At 44.8% G+C, this 21,643-nt stretch overlaps 1 protein-coding gene across 3 annotated transcripts in view; it reads right to left on the reverse strand.

The window, feature by feature from the left end:
• Positions 1-1,238: 1,238 nt before the first annotated feature.
• Positions 1,239-21,643, reverse strand: part of LOC308325947 (E3 ubiquitin-protein ligase MARCHF6-like) — a 31,218-nt gene continuing 10,813 nt past the window's right edge. The window contains exons 7-26 of one of the 3 annotated variants that reach the window (XM_080778730.1): positions 19,929-20,169; positions 18,730-18,791; positions 17,490-17,522; positions 17,287-17,338; positions 16,300-16,388; positions 14,957-15,037; positions 14,335-14,403; positions 14,053-14,127; positions 13,767-13,901; positions 12,923-13,042; positions 12,524-12,624; positions 10,764-10,901; positions 9,595-9,829; positions 7,637-7,706; positions 6,352-6,533; positions 4,679-4,813; positions 3,953-4,042; positions 3,704-3,836; positions 1,824-1,959; positions 1,239-1,455 (exon numbers count right to left, since the gene is read on the reverse strand). In XM_080778730.1, coding sequence (XP_080634856.1) covers positions 1,374-1,455; positions 1,824-1,959; positions 3,704-3,836; positions 3,953-4,042; positions 4,679-4,813; positions 6,352-6,533; positions 7,637-7,706; positions 9,595-9,829; positions 10,764-10,901; positions 12,524-12,624; positions 12,923-13,042; positions 13,767-13,901; positions 14,053-14,127; positions 14,335-14,403; positions 14,957-15,037; positions 16,300-16,388; positions 17,287-17,338; positions 17,490-17,522; positions 18,730-18,791; positions 19,929-20,169 — 2,259 coding nt within the window. In that variant the 3' untranslated portion in view covers positions 1,239-1,373. Of the gene's footprint in view, positions 1,456-1,823; positions 1,960-3,703; positions 3,837-3,952; positions 4,043-4,678; positions 4,814-6,351; positions 6,534-7,636; positions 7,707-9,594; positions 9,830-10,763; positions 10,902-12,523; positions 12,625-12,922; positions 13,043-13,766; positions 13,902-14,052; positions 14,128-14,334; positions 14,404-14,956; positions 15,038-16,299; positions 16,389-17,286; positions 17,339-17,489; positions 17,523-18,729; positions 18,792-19,928; positions 20,173-21,643 lie in introns of all 3 variants that reach the window. The other 2 variants (XM_080778731.1, XM_080778729.1) reach the window with 2 other exon arrangements.

The raw sequence follows: 21,643 nt of genomic DNA on the forward strand, positions 1-21,643 counted from the left end.
CATATATAAAAACGGCAGTCGGGGCTGAATGTGTTCAATCATGAGCACGTTCTCTGCACGTTTCCAACGATCTGCTCACTTTCCTAGGTGTTCCGGTTGCGTTCAAATACGGTTGGCATCTTTTCAGTGTTTCGTGTATTCATTCGCCTGTTCAGAGGGTTTTTTTCTTTTGAGCGGTGCACGCCGCTCCAACATTTCACCGCGTGTGTGTGTGTGTGTCTCTATTAATTAATCTACGTCAGCACGATGCCGCTTTGTCCACATCGACACGGCAACGACAGCTGCAGCCACCACGCGGCGCTGCTGCTGTGCCGAGCAGCCTTTTGAAATGAACGGACAGCACAGCGGGTTTAACGTTGTTCCTAGAACTGTAGCTTCATGAGATTAACTGGTCAGAAGGCACCGCTCACTTGCCACACTGGGTCTGATTTTTATATATATATATTTTTTTTAACTTCATCTGGTCCTCCTCCCCCGCCGCGGTTCATTTTGAACCAGTCCCCCCCCCCCCACCTTTCTACCTGCACATCCAAAGGGGAGGAGGAGGTGCTGTGGGTGGAGGAGGTACAGGAGGTCCAGTCTGTGAGGAGGTGCTGTGGGTGGAGGAGGTACAGGAGGTCCAGTCTGTGAGGAGGTGCTGTGGGTGGAGGAGGTACAGGAGGTCCAGTCTGTGAGGAGGTGCTGTGGGTGGAGGAGGTACAGGAGGTCCAGTCTGTGAGGAGGTGCTGTGGGTGGAGGAGGTACAGGAGGTCCAGTCTGTGAGGAGGTGCTGTGGGTGGAGGAGGTACAGGAGGTCCAGTCTGTGAGGAGGTGCTGTGGGTGGAGGAGGTACAGGAGGTCCAGTCTGTGAGGTGGTGCTGTGGGTGGAGCTACAGGAGGTCCAGTCTGTGAGGAGGTGCTGTGGGTGGAGGAGGTACAGGAGGTCCAGTCTGTGAGGAGGTGCTGTGGGTGGAGCTACAGGAGGTCCAGTCTGTGAGGAGGTGCTGTGGGTGGAGGAGGTACAGGAGGTCCAGTCTGTGAGGAGGTGCTGTGGGTGGAGGAGGTACAGGAGGTCCAGTCTGTGAGGAGGTGCTGTGGGTGGAGCTACAGGAGGTCCAGTCTGTGAGGAGGTGCTGTGGGGGTGGAGGAGGTACAGGAGGTCCAGTCTGTGAGGAGGTGCTGTGGGTGGAGGAGGTACAGGAGGTCCAGTCTGTGAGGAGGTGCTGTGGGTGCAGGTACAGGAGGTCCAGTCTGTGAGGTGCTGCTGTGGGTGGAGCTACAGGAGGTCCAGTCTGTGAGGAGGTGTTGGAGGAGAACCAGATGGTCCAGTTTAAGAGGAGGTGCTGTAGGAGGAGGTGCTGCGGGTCCAGTTTAAGAGGAGGTGATGGTCCAGTTCAAGAGGAGGTGTTGTAGGAGGCGGGGCCAGTGCTCCTGGCCCTGCGTTCGTAGTTGACCAGCCGCTGGCCCACCAGGTACCTGATGATGGGGGGGTGGGACAATAGAGAATGGAGAGGGGGGGAGGGGAGTTGATTTTTAATGGCAAATTTTTATTTAGTCTTTGGAATATAATTCCATTCAGGGTTAGTCATATTTTAGTCATCTCAAACGTTTTAGATATAAATACTTTTTTTTTTAGTTGATTTTAGATTTTTAGTTGACGGTAGATTTTGTCGACAAAAACAAACACATTTATATATTATACACCGGTATATTTTTGTCAGGTCTTGATGGCGTCGTAATGCTCATTAAGTGCGTGCGTGCATCCGTGTGTGCGTGCTTGCCTGAGTGTGTGTGCGTGCGTTCGTGCGTGCATGAGTGCGTGCGTGCGTGCGTGCGGTACTGACTTGTCGTTCTTGATGTGCTCGTACAGTCGTCTGAACTGACGTATCTGGACGTAAAGCACGGCCAGCAGGATGGTCACCATCAGCAGGAAGGGGTAGATCCTCCTCTCCACCAGGATCTGCATGTCCGTCTGGACGCCTGCACACAGATGTTAACCCATTTAGACTCAACGTCGAAAATTAAAACAATATATTTTCTTCTTCTGAAAAAACCTCATGTTTCTATATCAGTGGTTTTCATTATTTCATGTCAAGGACCCCAAACATTATTATGTAATCCACCGACCCCCATGCATCGGAAAATATGTTGTTCCAGGGACCTCCCAGAAGCAAAGATTTGAGTTAAAAACTGAAACTCTGAAAGAATATATATATATATTCAAAGATTTGAGGCACATTTTCACGATTTTTCAAAAAATAGAAGACCTACAAGAGCTTGTAGATCTGCTATTTTTCAATAGCTTAAGTACCGGTATAACATAATGATTAAAACACCAAAAGAGGTTCCTGCCCAAAATGGGTTCACCCATTTAGACCAGAGGATGATTCTACAAATGCCTTCTAATTCCTGACAGTTTTCTGAAAAACCCCATGTTTCTCATGTCAGTGGCTCTCAAACGTCTGAAAATATGTAGTTCCAGGGACATGCAGAAGCAAAGATTTGAGTTAAAAACATTCGCTCTGAAAGAATATATAGGTTCAAAGATTTGCGCCACATTTTCAAGATTAAAAAAAAAAAAATAGCCAAAGCCTACGTCCTTCCTAGATGACTTATAGGCTTTCAAATTCAGCTTTTCTGGAAAACCTTAAAAATATGACATATGACCATAGGCCTTTTAGTAGTAATTCATTTTCAATGTTTTCATATTCTCACGGGCCCGTGAAATTGTCGCAGCCCGCGCTCGTTTTCTTGCACATGCCCTTGGCGCGAGGCGGGCTGACTAGACCTGGATTGTGGTGATCTTTGTTTGCGGAGCAGATCCAGGCTGCGTTCCTCGCCGTCTCGCAGTCTGAAAGGACCTCTGTAAATGCTACGATATGAGGCTGAGGAAATGTGAGCGAAGTAACCAGTGTTGTTTTTGGCAGCAAATTTCTATTTTAGTTTTAGTCTCTTGAAACGTTTTCATCTAGTTTTAGTCACATTTTTTGCCACCCGGAATGTTTTAGTCTAGTTTTAGTCGACTAAATATCATCAGATTTTAGTCGACTAAAATGTATTTTGGCGGGCCTTGGTGCCGTCATAATGGCCGATTTTACACTTGCTGAAAATAGCCGATCTACAAGCTCACAACGTTGTGAGCTTGTAGATCGGCTATTTTCAGCAAGTATAAAATGACTTATACTGGATCTCTCGTCCACTATAGTCCCTTCCTAACATTTTAGTCTAGTTTTGAATTTGTTGACGAAATTGTCAAGTATATTTAGTCTTAGTTTTAGTCATCATAGCTTAGTTTTTTATTTAGTTTTCGTCAGTGGAAAAAAGGTAGTCGACGGACTCTAAACTGCCTCCCCCTGGCCAGCCGGGGCGCCTGATGGAGGGGAAAGGAACTGGTTGGAATAACGTGTTCCTCCACGCGCTATACGTCCAACCAGGGAAACTCCCCCTCTGTCAGGTTGTAAAGGAGAAACTTGGACACTCAGGCATGAAGCAAGCATGAGTTCAAGTCCGTTGCTCTCCCCATGTCCCCCATATATATGGGGACTAGGTTGGTGGAGGGTGTATAGAGCCCAGGATCACATTAGATGATTGACACAGGGGTGAAAATTGGGTTACAAAATCATGGGATAAAAATATATATATATATATATATTAAAAAAAGGTAGTCGACTTAGTTTTAGTCGACGAAGCGGAGCGAACACAGTAGAGTAGAGGTGTGACTGACCCAGCAGTGGAGCGACTCCTCTGGAGATGACGTAGGGCAGACACAGGGAGAACAGCAGCACGCCGATCACCGGCGCGGCCAGCCTCCGCACGATGAAGTGCAGGTCGATGTGACGGATGCCGTTGGCATAGACCTATACACAGGAGAGACACACAGAGGATGATCATGTCAAACACATGCCAGGGTGACGGATACCGTTGGCACACAGGATTATTTTGGACATTTTCGATGGACACTTTTGATTCTTACCTGCTCAATGACAGTTTTGAGCCACCACTGAGGTCCCATGAGGGTGATGGCAGCGATGATTTTGGCATGGAGCACGCCCAGAGCCCAGTCCTGCAACACAGGCAACGTTAGACATTTATTATCATTATCATGGAGCACGCCCAGAGCCCAGGCAGTGCTGTAACACAGGCAACGTTACAGTACACATTTATTATCATGGAGCACGCCCGGAGCCCAGTCCTGCAACACAGGCAACGCCACACTTCTTTTAAAGCTTTGACTGTCAGTGAACCTTGTAAATGTTCCCTTTAAACCCCATTGAGACCCGAGGTCAGATTCTACAAAATGTTGACAGTTTTTTCTGAAAAAACGTTATCAGTGGTGCTCAAACCTTTTCATGTCAAGGAAACCCCCAGAATTATCTCTATTTGGACCCCCCCCCATCTCAAAATATGTTGTTCCAGGAACACCCCCAGAAGCAAAATATTTGAGTTAAAAGAATGTTCGCTGTGTGAAAGAATATATATTCAAAAAGATGTGCACACATTTTCTCACGATTGTTCAAAAATAGCAGATCTTTTAGATCTGATATTATTTTTCAACAGATAAAGTTTCATAGTGGTTCAAAGCTGTAAGGCAAGACAGATGCGTCCTCAGATCTAAATGGGTTAAAAAATAAACTCAATAAAAGTGCTGATAAAATGAATGTGTTGTTTGTGTGTGTTGAGAGACGGTACCGGGCCGTACCTGCCAGGGGTAGAACAGAGGCGTCTGGTCCAGAGGCACTCTGAGAGGAGCCACGATGACCAGCTCGAACAGCAGACCCAGCAGGAGGGGAATCACTCCGGCCAGCAGAACCGCCACGGCCACGCTCTTCACGATCTGCAACGCCAACGCATGGAATGAAGCAACGATCCAAAACACCAACGCATGGAATGAAGCAACGATCCAAAACCTCACGACTACCGGAAATGTAAATGACGTCGTTGTTTGACGATGTTTAGGGCGGCGGCAGTAGCCTGGCCCCAGAGCCATCCGATAGAAGAGTTACGACATTGAGGGGGCAGAAACCGAGCGCTCGAGCGCTGTTCATGCAGCCTGAACTGAGACAAGCTGGGCTTGTCTCAGTACTAAGTAATAAGAGCTATTTTAAGCGCGTGTGCAACACGACAACCGTTTTAAAGTATTGTACAGTAACAACTAAAGTCTCTGTAATGTTTATGTTGTACTATTACTACAAAACAATCTAAAATAAAAGGGATTTTAAGATCATTAAAGCTGGGCTGTTGCCCTGTGAGTCCAATGCATTTCTGCCTATACTTCCGGTCCAGGACTTGTCCCAGTCGGTTGTCCCCATTCTCAATAGAAGTCTATGTAGGAGAGCCGCCATTGCAGCAGCCAGAGTTTTAACTAGAACTAAGATGAGAGAACATATTACTCCAGTTTTGGCTTCACTTTTGGCTTCCGGTTGTTTTTAGGATTGATTTTAAAATTGTTTTACTCGTGTATAAAGCTCTCAATGGTCTCACACCTTCCTACCTACCTACATGACTGCCTGCCTAAATATGTCCCAAACCGCCCCCTAAGGTCTTCCACTGCTGGCCTGCTCGCTTTGCCTAAACGAATGGCAACAAAAAAATATGGGGAAGCTTTTTGCTTCTACGGGCCGACGGCGTGGAACAAACTCCCACTGTACCTTCGACAGGCAGCCTCTGTAGTTTAACAAACTCCCACTGTACCTTCGACAGGCAGCCTCTGTAGTTTAACAAACTCCCACTGTACCTTCGACAGGCAGCCTCTGTAGACATTTTTAAAGCACAGCTCAAGACCCACTTCTACACCCTTGCTTTTAATTGATCTTTTATTTTTTGTTATTCATGTCCTCACTGTATTGCATTACTGCCTGTTTTTTTTCTTTTTAATGTTTATGCCTTGCTTTTCTTTTCTTTTCTTCTCCATTGCTCTGTAAAGCACTTTGAGCTGCATTTCATGTCATGAAAGGTGCTATACAAATAAAGTTTTATTATTATTATTATTATTTGACTGAAGCCCCATGAAGTGAACGCAGTTTGCGTAACTCTGTCTATATAACGACACCCCCTGTGGTGGTGTGGAACGCGTGTGTCGAAATTTAAGTTGTTTCTCGAGTTACGTGGATTACAACAGTAAAGACACAGACAGACAGACAGACGGACAGACGGACAGACGGACGGACGGACGGACAGACAGGACAGACAGGACAGACAGGACAGACAGGACAGACAGGACAGACAAGACAGACAGACAGACAGACAGACAGACAGACAGACAGACAGACAGACAGACAGACAGACAGACAGACAGACAGACAAGACAGACCGACAGACAAGACAGACAGACAGACAAGACAGACAAGACAGACAGACAGACAGGTCAGTTACCATGCTGGTCCATTCGTGCACTTTGGTCCAGATGACATTAGGACCCTGGGGCATCCAGGCCATCACCACGGTAACGGCCCTGATTGACAGCCAGCACACGTAGAGGCCGCTGGCCGCCGTGTAGAGCTCGTGCACCTTGGCCCCGCCCATCCACAGTGACATCAGCCAGCGCCCCGCCCACACTGGAACGGAAGGGAGGAAGAGTTGCGTTGTTGATTTAGACCAGCACTTTTTCATTATTTTTATTCATACTTTGGAGTCAAATTTAATTTAGTTTCAAGCAGTGTTGTTTTCGTCGACTAAAACCAAGACGAAAGATGTCCGGCGACTACCTTTGGATGAAAACTAAATGGAAACTAAATTAAAACTAAGCCATGACGACTAAAACTAAGACTAAATACACTGACAATTTTGTCAACAAATAAAAACTAGACTAAAATGTTAGGAAGGGACTAGTGGACAAGAGATCCAGTATAAGTCATTTTACACTTGGTTGCATGCTGAAAACAGCCGACCTAGATGTGTAAAATCAGTCATCACGACGGCATCAAGGCCCGCCAAAATGCATTTTAGTCGACAAAATCAACTGTAGAGTCAGTCGACTAAAATCTTAGGATATTTAGTCGACTAAAAATAGGCTAACACCAAAACATTCCAGGTGACTAAAATGTTACTAAGAAAACTATTCAAAACACTTATGACTAAAACTAAAATCAACATTTGCTGCCAAAAAACACCACCGATCTAAAACACACGGTCGCCTGAGACCCCTTGTGGCTTACACTGCTATTTATGTTATATTAAAAAACATATATTTCATGTTCAACAGCGAGGCATCAAAGACTCTCCACATGGAACACTGAGCAGATAATGATCTGCTCGCTATAGATACTGTGGTACGATAATGGGGAACAGTCAAACGTTTCCACATATTTCATTGGGTTTTTTTCATCTCCTGAAGCATTTTCCGTCTTGAGCGTTCCTTCCAACCACATGGCATTCCTTCGCTGCCGCAGCAGCAATGAGACGGTTCCTGCCCTGCCCCCCCCCCCCCCCCCCCCCCCCCGCGATCAATAACGTTTAAACACAAACACACATCTGACACGGACAGACAAGGAGCCCAGATGTGGCGCGATGAGAAGGCTGGTGAAAGTAATGAGATAGGAGGATAAGGGGAGGTGTGTGTGTGTGTGTGTGTGTGTGTGTGTGTGCGTGTGTGTATGTGTGTGACTGTGCGTGCGTGTGTGTGCGTGTGTGTGTGTGCGTTTGTGTGCGCGTGTCTCACCTGGCAGGGTAAGGCATGTCAGGCTGGCCAGCAGCAGTGTCACACACATGGAGACGACCAGCAGTAAGATCTATAGGGGGAAAAACAAGCCTTCGTGAGTTCTTTATATGGCCTACTCATTCTGACCTGAGATCAGATTATAAAAAAAAATCTTCAACATCCCGACAGTTTTCTGAAAAAGCTATGTTTCTCCGTCAGTCGTTCTTCGATTTAAAAAAACAAATAGCAGACCTACAAGCTTGTACAAGCTTGTAGATCTGCTATTTTTCAATAGCTAAAGCATAACATAATGCTAAGACCAAAAGGGGTTCCCACCCAAAATGGGTTAAATATAACCATTAGGCCTTATATAAACATTTTTCACGTCAAGGACTCCTAAATTGATAATTATTAGCCCACGGACCAGCATTTGAAAAGACATCCCAGGGACCACCATGAGAGGCTCTAGCAGGGTTTCTCTACCACTTTAATTATAATAAGGACCCCCAGTTTGACATCCATTATAGGCCTCGGAGTCGGACCCCCATTTAATGGCATTTCTATCTCTGGGACCCCGATTTAGATTGAAAAATCACTGCTAATTTAACTTAAGAGTGTACAAATGGAACCAAATGGACCGCAAGCTTGTCACACTTTGACCCGCTAAAAAGCAGTCTACGTTTACCAAGTCTAGTGGTTAAAAAGTTTGCCACATATAGGCTTTGGCCTGACAGCGCGTTCAAGGTTCAAGGTTGTGCTTTATTGTTACATCTTGTGTATTTTTGTTTGGCTTCCTTCAGACAATGCAGCAGCAAAAAAATATAATATAACAACAGCAAAACACAGCAAACAAAATAGAATATAGAGTGCAAAAAAAAAAGAGCAAACAAGAGTCTGCTGTCGTCCGCACAGCCCTTTAACTCATCCATCGCTATTAAGAAGTGCCAAAAAGTCCCTAAGCGCCAGTCTCTATAATTTTTTTTATTTAATTTAAAAAAATTTGTTTAAAAAATTTTTTGGTCCAATGTTATACCCGTCTGAAAAAGACGATAAAGGCGTCGTTGGCGCTGCTGGAGTTGCTGAAAAATCAGTCAATTCAGTCCTTGGCAGACATAATGTCTGCCAAGGACTGAATTGACTGATTTTTCAGCAACTGAGCGTCTTTTTCAGACGGGTATAACATTGGACCAAAAAAAATTTTAAACAAAAAAAATAAAATTTAAATCGGTCGGCATTGGACGAAAAATAAATCTGGCATTGGTCGAGCTCTAGAAAAAAGACAAAAAAAAGTAAAACACATTTGGCACACTTTTGTGTCAAATTAAAGTTTTTGTCAATTGCATTCTGTGAAGTGAACACACATTTGGAGTATGTGTGCAGGAGTATTTTAAAATCGCAGCGCATTTGAAGTTTTCTCACGTAGCCACCGAGTCCGTGTCTGAATACAACCGCCAACATTTGAAGTGCTTAGTCTTCTTTGAATGACTATAAGCCCACACGTTATTCACGGCCTGGTGGTATGGCAACTAACTGCACTGACCTAAACCACAAAGGGTTGCAATTAATTGCAACCCTTTGTGGTTTAGGTCAGTGCAGTTAGTTGCAGTACCACCAGGCCGTGAAGCAACCAGTCAGGATGCTGCTCTCCGATTGTGGTGCCTCTGTAGAAAGCTCTTAGAACCTTTTTGGACCCCATTCCAGCTTTCTTCAGAGTTTCACGTTCGTGACGGACCTTTGCCGCATGTCTCTCCCCTTCTCCCACTGTCCTGTCTGTCTCCACTAATCAATAAAAAAAAAAACCCCTTTTGGTGTTTTGTGTAATACTTTAGCCATTGAAAAATAGCAGATCTACAAGCTCATACGAGATTGTAGTTCTGCTATTTTTGAAAAATCGTGAAAATGCGGCAAAAAATCTTTTAATTTCAACGTCAGGCCTCACACGCGATTGGCTGTGCCGGGCCGCCCGACCAACCACTCACCTTGATGGGGAAGTTGGGGGGTCTGAAGTAGGGCTGGAAGCCCACGGGACCGCCCTGCTGCAGGATGGCCTGGTGGGCGGCGTGGAGCCCCTCCCCCAGGCCGGGGATCCCCGCGTCCTCCTCCTCGTTGTTGTTGTTGTTGTTATGGCGACCGGGGGGGTTGTTGTTGTTGTTGTTGTTGATGAAGTGGTTGTCCTCGTCCTCGTGGTCGCCCAGCAGGTAGGAGTGGAGGTCACTGTGGAGGAAACGGTTTAGACATTTAGTAGACGCTCTTAATCCAGTTCGACATATTGGTTGTTCAGTTTGACCCTCCAGTTTTGGAGATATGGCTTATACCTTATAGAGTATAATGTCTTGCAGAGAAACAGCGAGTTGAGAAAACAGGCTTGAAAGGTTCACTTCTGTGCTCTCTAACATTACACCTAGCTACATGTTTAAGCATTTATTTCATATTAACATGTCTTCTGTGGTCTCCAACATTATACCTAGCTACATGTTTAAGCATTTATTTCATATTTACATGTCTTCTGTGTTCTCCAACATTATACCTAGCTACATGTTTAAGCATTTATTTCATATTTACATGTCTTCTGTGCTCTCTAACATTACACCTATAGCTACATGTTTAAGCATTTATTTCATATTAACATGTCTTCTGTGGTCTCCAACATTATACCTAGCTACATGTTTAAGCATTTATTTCATATTTACATGTCTTCTGTGGTCTCCAACATTACACATAGCTACATGTTTAAGCATTTATTTCATATTGACATGTCAATTCCTCTCAGCTGACACTTATTTCAGACATGCTCTAGTATGTGAAGATTAATTGTATTATTAACTCACTTGAAAATGAGTGAAAAGCTGGAGTTTGCGCGATGGCAGGCTCAGTCAAATAAGGTCACAAATATATTGACTGACACTAGATTTCGTCAACAAATAATAACCACACTAAAATGTTAGGGAGGAACTAGTGGAGAAGAACTCTGGTATGCTTGGTTCAAGGTTCAAGGTTAGCTTTATTGTCCCTTGCGGGAAATTGGTTTGCAGCCAGATCATAGTAAAAGACCATAGTGGTTGTATGTGCATGGTGTCGCTCTCTGAAAACAGTGGATCTGCGACACGTAGTGAGCTTATAGATCAGATATATAGATAGGGCCACTCACAGGACGTATCCCACAGTGAAGGTCCAGGCGTGGACGAGGCGTTTGAGCCACTGGCGCGTGTGACCCTGCTCCAACAGCGCCGGCAGAACCACCTGCAGCAACAGCAGCTCCAGAGACAGCTCGCTGACCGGGGCGTCGCTGAGGGGAGGACAGGAGAACAGTTCTGGTCACTTCACAATGTGTTAAACAGAAATGGCAGTCTCGCGTGCCCTGACTGTTGCTTCTCCCAATGTTCAAATGCTTCCGTCAGGCAGTCTGGAGCAACGGAAGCTCTGATCATGAGTCAAATATACATGCTTCGGTCATGCAGACTGGAGCAACGGGAGCGCTCAGATCATGAGTAAAATATAAATGCTTCCGTCATGCAGTCTGGAGAAATGGAAGCTCTGATCATGAGTCAAATATAAATGCTTCGGTCATACAGTCTGGAGCAACGGAAGCTCTGATCATGAGTAAAATATAAATGCTTCCGTCATACAGTCTGGAGCAACGGAAGCTCTGATCATGAGTCAAATATAAATGCTTCCGTCATACAGTCTGGAGCAACGGAAGCTCTGATCATGAGTCAAATATAAATGCTTCCGTCATACAGTCTGGAGCAACGGAAGCTCTGATCATGAGTCAAATATAAATGCTTCCGTCATACAGTCTGGAGCAACGGAAGCTCTGATCATGAGTCAAATATAAATGCTTCCGTCATACAGTCTGGAGCAACGGAAGCTCTGATCATGAGTCAAATATAAATGCTTCCGTCATACAGTCTGGAGCAACGGAAGCTCTGATCATGAGTCAAATATAAATGCTTCCGTCATACAGTCTGGAGCAACGGAAGCTCTGATCATGAGTCAAATATAAATGCTTCCGTCATACAGTCTGGAGCAACGGAAGCTCTGATCATGAGTCAAATATAAATGCTTCCGTCATACAGTCTGGAGCAACGGAAGCTCTGATCATGAGTAAAATATACGTAAATGCTTCCGTCATACAGTCTGGAGCAACGGAAGCTCTGATCATGAGTCAAATATAAATGCTTCCGTCATACAGTCTGGAGCAACGGAAGCTCTGATCATGAGTCAAATATAAATGCTTCCGTCATACAGTCTGGAGCAACGGAAGCTCTGATCATGAGTCAAATATAAATGCTTCCGTCATACAGTCTGGAGCAACGGAAGCTCTGATCATGAGTCAAATATAAATGCTTCCGTCATACAGTCTGGAGCAACGGAAGCTCTGATCATGAGTCAAATATAAATGCTTCCGTCATACAGTCTGGAGCAACGGAAGCTCTGATCATGAGTAAAATATACGTAAATGCTTCCGTCATACAGTCTGGAGCAACGGAAGCTCTGATCATGAGTCAAATATAAATGCTTCCGTCATACAGTCTGGAGCAACGGAAGCTCTGATCATGAGCAAATTTATCCTAATATTATAATATCAATCGAAATCATCTCGGCATATAGGCTCCTGCTTAGCAGAAATGGACATAAAATAATTAAATGCAAAGATATATTTTAACTCTAGACGCGGAAGGTAGCAGGTTCAACAAATGAGCAGAAAAGAAGAGCTCTTGTTGTTTTGGCTGAAAGTGAAACCGCTCAAGCCCCCCCCGGTCTCTGCGGCGGGCGGCCCAACGAGGCCTACTAGCGATGCGAGCAGTTGTTTTGATTAGCGGGAGCTTGAGTTAATGTTTTATTAGACAACGATCATGTCCCATTTCATCTCATTATGAGTCAGGATGTCAATAAAGAACACTGTACCTGTACAGCATGACGTTGTATGGCAGGAAGTGTGGGAAGAACAGCTTCATGATCCTGACAGGAAGCCACAGCATGAGCAGCACGATGGAGCCAAACACCACCTGAGAGAGACACACACATTTAACATCTTTATTTGCATTCACATTTTACCAGAAATGTCTTGAACACAAACAATAGTGGATGCGCAAACTTGAAAAAACTCTACAACAAGTGCTTCAGGATACAGATCACGGGTACAGAAAGCATCGCCTTCTCCATATATGGCGACTGCCAATTATTGCAGACACTGAACAGAATTTTGCCGATGGCTGATCAGCTCTCGGCTTATTGGGCATGCCTGCAATCTGCAGGCCCCTCACGACGCACACACACACGCACGCACACACACACTGAACTGACCACAGAGAGAAGGAACCTCCGGAGGTGTCTGTACACAGGCAGGTGGATCATCTCCTGCACCGGGTTGAAGTCTGGGTCGTTGAGGTTCCTCAGGAACCACAGCACGCCCGGCCGGAGAACCTACAGCACGCCAAAGACAACCACACATTAATGGCAAGTATTTCCTGCAGCTTTAAGTCCAAAAAACCTGAATTAACCCTTTAATCAAGACAAAGTGGCACTTTTATTTTTTCTGCGACCTCACAGTGACTGTCTGGCGTCTGTGTGGACGTTGTGTCCTCCTTCTATCTCTTGAGATTACAGCTTTCATTTAATCGACCATCAGGTTTTTTCTCCCGTTGTGACTAGTCTGACGACGGTGACCTCCCCAGGGCGGCCAGGAGGAGGACGGAGATAAAGTAGAGGAGATCCAGACATCAACGGATGTCTTTAGAGAGACATTGAGTTTGTGCTCTGTGTTCTCCAGTTAAACACCCCACGGTAACCTTGGAGAATGTCAATCGGCCTAGTTGGAACGGCCAACAAAGGTGAACGGCGAGACAATGTCACATCAAAATGAGACGAATCGGTTGTCAAAACTTGGTGTAATGCAAGAGGGAGCGAAACATTGTATTGAAATTAAATGTTTAACCGAGAGCCCTCCTCAAGTACAAATGACAGTTGTTATATGTACCACGTAAACACTGCCAGGCTGTGGCTGGTTTTGGTTTTTTTGGCCGGTGTCAAAGTTCTACTCTGAACTTTCGTCAGTGTGATAAAAGGTAGTCGACGAACATTTCTTCGTCTTAAGTTTTAGTCGACGAAATAAACACTGCTTTGCTGCAACTCTCTCTCTCTCTCTCACCTCTCGGAGCAGCAGGATGAAGGAGGCGAAGTAGAAGACGTAGACCATGCCCACCAGCCAGTGGAGGAACATGGTGGTCCCGGGGGCCGAGTCGAAGCTCGTCTCCCTGTCCTTCAGAGTGGCGTCGAACATCTCCTGCAACGGTGGGACGTTTTTACCATGAGATAAGACTGTAGTAGGAGTAGGTACTGTATACATTCATAGCATCAGCAGTTTCATCAGTAGAGTAGAGTGATAGTAGAGTAGAGTAGAGTACAGTAGAGCATTAGTATAGTATAGTAATTACCAGTGAGCAGACATCAAGCCACCAGCCACAGATGAGTGGGAATAGACCAATCTCCATGACCACCAGTAAGGACACCTGGCATAGGGGGAAAAAAGGGAGAAGAAAACCAATGACCCTTGTGTGAAACCTTTAAATAATAATAATAATAATAATAATAATAATAGTATTACAATATAGTGCTTTACATTCACGCTCAGTTAAAACAACGACTACCTTTTTCCACTGACGAAAACTACATGGAAAATAAAAGGAAAACTAAGCTAGCAACCCCCTCCCGGTTACCTTGACAACGATGTAGCAGACCCCCAGCAGGCGTCTGGATCTGTGGAACCTCACCAGTGAAGCTAATGCCTGGGAGGGACACACCGTTAAGGACGCAGACACACATCCACATGGAGCACAACCAACAACCACCACATCAAATCAACATGTAAGTACACTGGTTCGGGGACCACCAGTGGTCCTTGAGGGGGTTCCAGGTGGTTCCCTGCAGCTAAAGGATGGAGACATGTAATCAAATGAACCCTTATAATAGACCTTTTTAACTCTTGAGAGCCTTGCGTACTACGGGGTCCATATGGTTTCATTTTACGCTCTCAAGAGTTAAATTGTTATTAAACAACTGCATTACTTAATTTGCAAGAGATTCCACACAATTAGAGAATATTATAAAATAATTGTTATTTTGATCCACGTTTGCCTGCCGTCTCTTATTTTGGACAAAATCTTTATCCAACGGCAACAGAATTGCAGTGTTTCCTGCCCTGGTGCTGGCCGGGGGGGATAATTGCCCTGTAGTACAATATTAAATATTTCACGCCATTTCTCCTTGTCTTGGCACGGTAAAAAGTGTATAAGTACATCATGGCGGGCGTTATGTTTGGTCCACTGTACGGAAGGATACGTGACAGAAGATGAGCGAGGCGGCCAGCAGGACGTAGCCCACCACGGTGGTGATGAGGCCGTCGAAGTGGGACGCTCGGATCTGCAACCACAACAACAACAACAGGGATATGACATCGTCAAAACAGTGACGCGCGGAAATCAACGCCGAATAGCCATCGATCGACGTTCGGTCGATCGATCAAACGGTCACAGTTATTACGTAATGATCATCTGGTCACACATTATCTGAGATAATCGCAATTATTTTTTACATAATCGTTTCCGTGTTGAAAGACATAAATATACATATAAAAAAAACCCTGAAATTGCAGACCTACAAGATTACTTGTAATAGCTACAAGAAATAACTATATACAAGATTACATTATACTACAATCTTGTACAGCTATGAAATGAATAAGTATGAAATGTATAAACTTGGCAGTCATTTCTTGGTATATTCCAGTTATTGTCATATCAGTCCAGGGCACTTTTTTGCACTTTCATTACGAAGCCTGTTCCGATTAAATGATCCAATTAAAAAAAAAAAACATGATTACCTACCACGATTACCCACTATAATCTACCTGATCTTGAGGCCTACAAAACTACTCAACTAGTACCAACAAGGTCGACTAGTGGATTTACTAGTAAACTAGTCGACTAGTTGCTTAAAGGAGAATTCCATGCTAGAATGCTTTCTTATCTTTCTTACCTTTCTTTGTAGTTGTTACGTCCCCACCAAAGAGGTCCAGGTGTTTTTTTTGTGCAAAAACTCCTGATTGGCTATTTTCCCTACCATAAGCCCTCAATGAATTGCATTGCATTGAATGGGAATTGAATGGGGCTATGCAGGGTGTTATGCTAATTTGCTTATTTCCATCGAAAGAAGTAGTAAAGTGTGCCGCTTGGGATATTATTTATATTATGAAGAGAGGATATATACAAAGAAATTATAATTTTGAGCGATGGAAATAAGCGAATTAGCACGACAACACCCCATAGCCCCATTCAATTCATTTAGGGCTTATGGTAGGGGAAACAGCCAATAAGGAGCTTTTGCACAAAATAACACCTGGACCTCTTCGGTGGGGACGTAATAACTACAAAGAAAGGTAAGAAAGCCTTTTAGTATGGAATTCTCCTTTAATGCCCTAATGTGAACGTGCATGTTATTTGTATGCAGCTGTGACCGACTCTGTAAAGACAACCTTGAACCAATTATCTGAGATAGTCGCAATTATTTTTACATAATGGTTTCCGTGTTGAAAGACATAAAAATACATTAAAAAAAACTGAAATAGCAGACCTACAACAAGATTACTTTTAGTAGCTACAAGAAATAATTAGAAGATGACATACTATACTGGGTCCGTGCGTGCGTGCACTTACGTATTCCTCAAAGCCGAGTCCCACCACCGTGAAGTGGCCGATGTGATACGGACAGAAGGCTACACACACAGAGAGAGAGAGGGGGGGGAACGACAAGGTCAAGATCATCACTGTTCTTCTGTCACCACCCCAGCACCAAAATGTGAGATCCCACAGGGGTTGACACTAAAGGTCTCAGAGGCACTTGCCCTTGCCCATCGGGCAAGTAAAGGTCAGGTTGTACTTGCCCAAAAGGTCATGCCCACTTGCCCGAAACACCATTAAACCCATTCAGACCCGAGATCAGATTCTAAAAATGTCTGTTTGAAAATGACAGTTTTCTGGAAAAAGCTGTGTTTCTGTGTCAGTCGTTCTTCGATTTCGAAAAAACAGCAGACCTATACAAGCTCGTAGCGCGCCACTCGGTGGCGCGCTACGAGCTTGTAGATCTGCTATTTTTAAATAGCTAAAGCATAACGTAATGCTAACACCAAAAGGGGTTCCCGCCTTTGTTTTTAACTTTCTGGGGCTGTGCGATAAAATAAGTCATGCCTCAAATCGTCATGCCAAATACCTACAAATATTTTATATTTTTTTAAGTCTAGCAACAGTGGAAAACAGCACATTATAGGTAAACACTAAACAGTGCTCTTATTTTACATTCCACAGACCAGAAGACAGACAGAGCGCTCTGCATGGCCACGTTCAGGTGTTTTTAGAGACAGATCTCTGGTGTTGTGTTTATACAGTAGATATTATGTCTCCTCTCAAACAAGCACATGCCCCGTTCGGGGGCAACCTGGAAGCAAACTCCACCTGCACGGAGGTTTTATTTACCTGCCATGGGGGGCAGGTGGGCAACCCTTAGTGTCAACGCCTGTCCCACACAACCGCTGCACGCTATGGCCATATCGCTGCATGTGTACAGTACGGTATGTGTGTACAGTATGAATGAATTGAAATGTCTCTGAAACATACCGAACACCAGAATGAAGAGAGTGTTCAAGGACACCACCCAGAACACGTGCTCCTGAAGAGAAAGAACACACCAAAAGCATACTATTTTTTAACATCTCTAAAAAAGTATTATAAAAACTCTACTACTAACTAGTAGTGATTTACAGCAGTAACAATGTGCACGTGTGTGTGTGTGTGTGTGCGCGCGTGCGTGCGTGCCTTACCAGAAAAACCAGGGAGCCATCCAGGCCCAGCATCTGAGGGAAACAAAAACAGAGGACACAAACTCATCAACATGTCCTTGTGCAAAAAACTCATTCGGCGCCACAGCGTCATCTGGTGGAGGGCTCTCGCCGCCACAAGTGCACTGTCAATCATTTTAACTTGAAAGCAGTTTTGGCCAGAAACCGCTGAGTCAGGAAGTAAAAAGCCACTATGTCTGGGCCCAGGGAAGCTCTGAGAAGGAAGGGAAGTGGTCACGTGACTGGGCTGCGCCATGACACTTTCATGGACACTTTCATGGGAGCCAAACTCACAACTCAAGTGCAATGAATACATGGCAATGAATGGAGCCGGCTGGACCAGCTTATAACAAACATTATTTATGAACAATTGAGACCTTTTGTAAAGTAATCACTTCTGGAAAATAACAGAAGAAGACATATCACAGGTTGTTTTCTAATCACTTACTTTTCGATGTGCACAGAGTGCACAGTATATCATTTTATCTGAGGATCTAAACAGCAGCAGGTATCGTTTCTGGCTCCGAAGTATCGCGATATTTGGCTGCCAGACAGGAAACGGTGGGAAGTCTCGCGATACTTGGTGCGTTCAGAAAGGTACTTTGTGCTCTTTAGATACCATACCTCTATAAAAATTACAGTGTACACATCGTAAAGCAACACAGCAGACAATAATGTGTTACATGTCTTCTGTTATTTTCCAGCAGTGATTACTTTACAAAAGGTCTCAATTGTTCATAAATAATGTTTGTTCATGAGCTGGTCACTGAGCTCTCATTGACTCCGGTGCATTCTGCCAAACCTCCGGGTAGTTTGGCTCCCATGAAAGTGTCCATGAAAGTGTCATGGCGCAGCCCAGTCACGTGACCACTTCACTTCCTTCTCAGAGCTTCCTTGGTCTGGGCCATGGCTCAGCGGTCCAGGCACCTTGGCCGGTATAATCCAGTCTGGCAGTGTGCCGCGGGTTCGACTCCCGATCCCGACGGCCTTTACTGCATGTCCCCCCCCCCACACACATCTCTCTCCCCATTTCCTGTCAGCCTACTGTCTGTCCCTCCATAAAAAATATTAAATAAAAACATAAAAAAAAAGCCCACTATGTAACACTATCGTCATTTAATCCACCCAAAACATGATTTTTTTTAAAAAAGGGAAATACTATCGTTTGGATAAATATCACTAATACAAATCGACACGATATGAAACAGTCAGGGTTGCTCACCCTTTCCCACGTCAGTTCCTCTGCAGCGCGATCCCACTCCAAGGCGTTCCAGTTCAGGTCGTCTGCATGGAGGAAAAAGCAGAGACACACATAAATATACAGTATATATGAACATAGCCGATCTACAAGCTCACAGCGTGGCGTGAAGTTGACATGGCGGGGGTGTTGTAGGTCTGGGACGTCTAATCTCTCTTTTGGGTCTCGATCTGAACCACTGAAAAAAAAGGAAAACGTGCCGCTAATTGGGTCCTCTGATTAACCTAGTTTAGTTTATTCGCACAATAAAAAAAACAGTACAAAAAAGGTAACGTCAATAAAAGAGAAGTGTGTGCAGGTGAGAAAAGAAACCCAGGGAGGGCTTATAATGTGGTTCTCACATTAAAGTTAATATACAAATAGTAATATACAAATAGTAAGACAAAGTAATCAAATATATTCAGGACGGGAACGCCTTCAGCTGTTTTAAGCATTATGTTATACTCCCTTTTTTATTTTGAAAAAAAAATTGCAGTTCTACAAAAGAAATTAGCAGCCGTGCTACGAGCTTGCAGATCTGCTATTTTTTGAAAAGATCTTTGAATATATATATATCTTTCAGAGCGATCGTTTTTAACTCAAATCTTTGTGTCCATGGAACAACATATGTTCAGATGGGGGTCGGCGGCCACTGATGTATAGAAACACAGGTTTTTCAGTAAAACGGTCAGATTTTGAAGGCCTTTGTAAAACCGTCCTCAGGTCTCAATGGGTAAAGAAAAAATCACACCTGTGTGAACCAAGTGGTGCAACTCCCCTCTCTAAAAGCTGAATAACTCCTAATCTACGGAGCTCTCCATGGTTTGGTCCATTAGCGCGATTTTCGGAGGTTTTTGCTGATAATCCGGTGGTCTAGATGGAAACATTGGTGCTTTCTAGAGCAAGGATGGCTATATTTTAGCTCGCTAGCATTGGCGCTATTTATGTAGCAACAACATCCACACACGGGTGCGGGTGCGTGCGCACACCAGTGGTGCACGCGCACATGCACGGCACTACACACGGGTGCGGGTGCGTGCGCACACCAGTGCTGCACGCGCACGCATGCGCACACCACTCGTGCTCATTGACGTACACAAACAAACAGGTACATGGACATTGCGAGCTGGTTGTAGAAGTGGTTGCACCACTTAAAAAGGGGGGGGGCCCCCCGTAGTACTGACCTTGTCCTCCGTTGTTGCCGTCGGCAGCCTCGTCCTCCCTGCCCTCGTCTTCATCCTCCTCCTCCTCCTCCTCGTCATCGTCGTCATCATCGTCGTTATCGTTGTCCAGCTCGGGGTCATCTCCCTGCTCGGGTGCTTCCTCCGGGTGGTGGTCTGGGCCTGCGGCGGGGCCCTCGGGGGGGTGGGCTGCTGCTGCTGCCGGGCCCCCCCCGGCCTGGGGGTCTACGGCCACGTTACCATCCTGCTGGGCGGAGAAAACACTTTGAATAGAGGCGTATATTGCGGCGCGTGACTTCATCATATATATATTTTTTTTAAGTACATTTTATTCAAAGAGTATCACAATAATGACATCATATGCAATTTTCACAGACAGAGAATACGACTCTTTGTTTTTTTACATTTTCTCCCACAACTCCTTTCCCAGTCCTCCCCACCCACCCACCATCTTCCCCCAGACATACAAACAACATATAAACACAGTTATAAAACCAATAGGTCGAGTACAAAACAATACACACAACATACAGTATATACAGGTATAAAACCAATAGGTAGATAAGATACTAAGATACAAAGAAAGGGATCATATGGTTTATCATTAATAAACAACTTCAATGGGGGGTAAAATAAGATTAACAATAATGCGACATCATCATATTACATAGAACATATTAGTCCAGTTTTGGCATCACTGCACTGGCTTCCCGGTTGTTTTTAGGATTGATTTTAAAATGATTTTACTTGTGTAGAAAGCTCTCAATGGTCTCGCACCTTCCTACATGACTGCCTGCCTAAATATGTCCCAAACCGCCCCCCTAAGGTCTTCCACTGCTGGCCTGCTCGCTTTGCCTAAAAAAATGGCAACTAAAAAATAAGGGGAAGCAGCTTTTTGCTTCTACGGGCCGACGGCGTGGAACAAACTCCCACTGTACCTTCGTCAGGCAGCCATCTGTAGTTTAACAAACTCCCACTGTACCTTCGACAGGCAGTCTCTGTGGACATTTTTTAAAGCACAGCTCAAGACCCACTTCTACCCTCCATTATCATTTAGCTGGGGACCCCCTAGCCCTAGCCAGTCTCTCTCTGACGCCCTGTGGAAGTCCCTTTCCGCAGCCCTCTGGTGATATTCTCACTCCCGTGCGAGTGTTTACAAATCCCAGCAAATAAACTAAACGACGTAACTACTCACCGACACAAAGCCTGCTAGACCTTAAGGTAAAAGTCTATTCTCCAAGCTGGGAGGCATCTCAGGTCCCCAACTTCTCTCTAAAATGCACTTTGTGACATTTTAATAACTCAATGTACCCTGAATTTACCGGGCAGAGTCATTTCTTCTACTACGGCATTTCCGGGTTTTGGCTGCACCGATGTGGTTGGATTCATTTTATTTAATGATTAAAATAGTGCATTTATTTTAGAGAGAAGCTGGGGACCTGAGACGCTTCCCAGCTCCGAGAATAGACTTTTACCTTAAGGTCTAGCAGGCTTTGTTTCGGTGAGTAGTTACGTCGTTTTGTTTATTTGCGGGGATTTGAAAATCCTCGCACGGGAGTGAGAATATCACCAGAGCCAGGGCTGCGGAAGGGACTTCCACAGGGCGTCAGAGAGAGACTCGCTGTAAGCACTGGACCAGGGCTAGGGACCCCCTAGAACGGTGGGGTCACTCACGTCAGTGTGTGACTAGTGATCTAAATGTTATGATCAACGGTAGT

Source organism: Protomyctophum bolini (assembly GCF_963924005.1).
Source record: "Protomyctophum bolini genome assembly, chromosome: 12".
NCBI lineage: Eukaryota > Metazoa > Chordata > Actinopteri > Myctophiformes > Myctophidae > Protomyctophum > Protomyctophum bolini.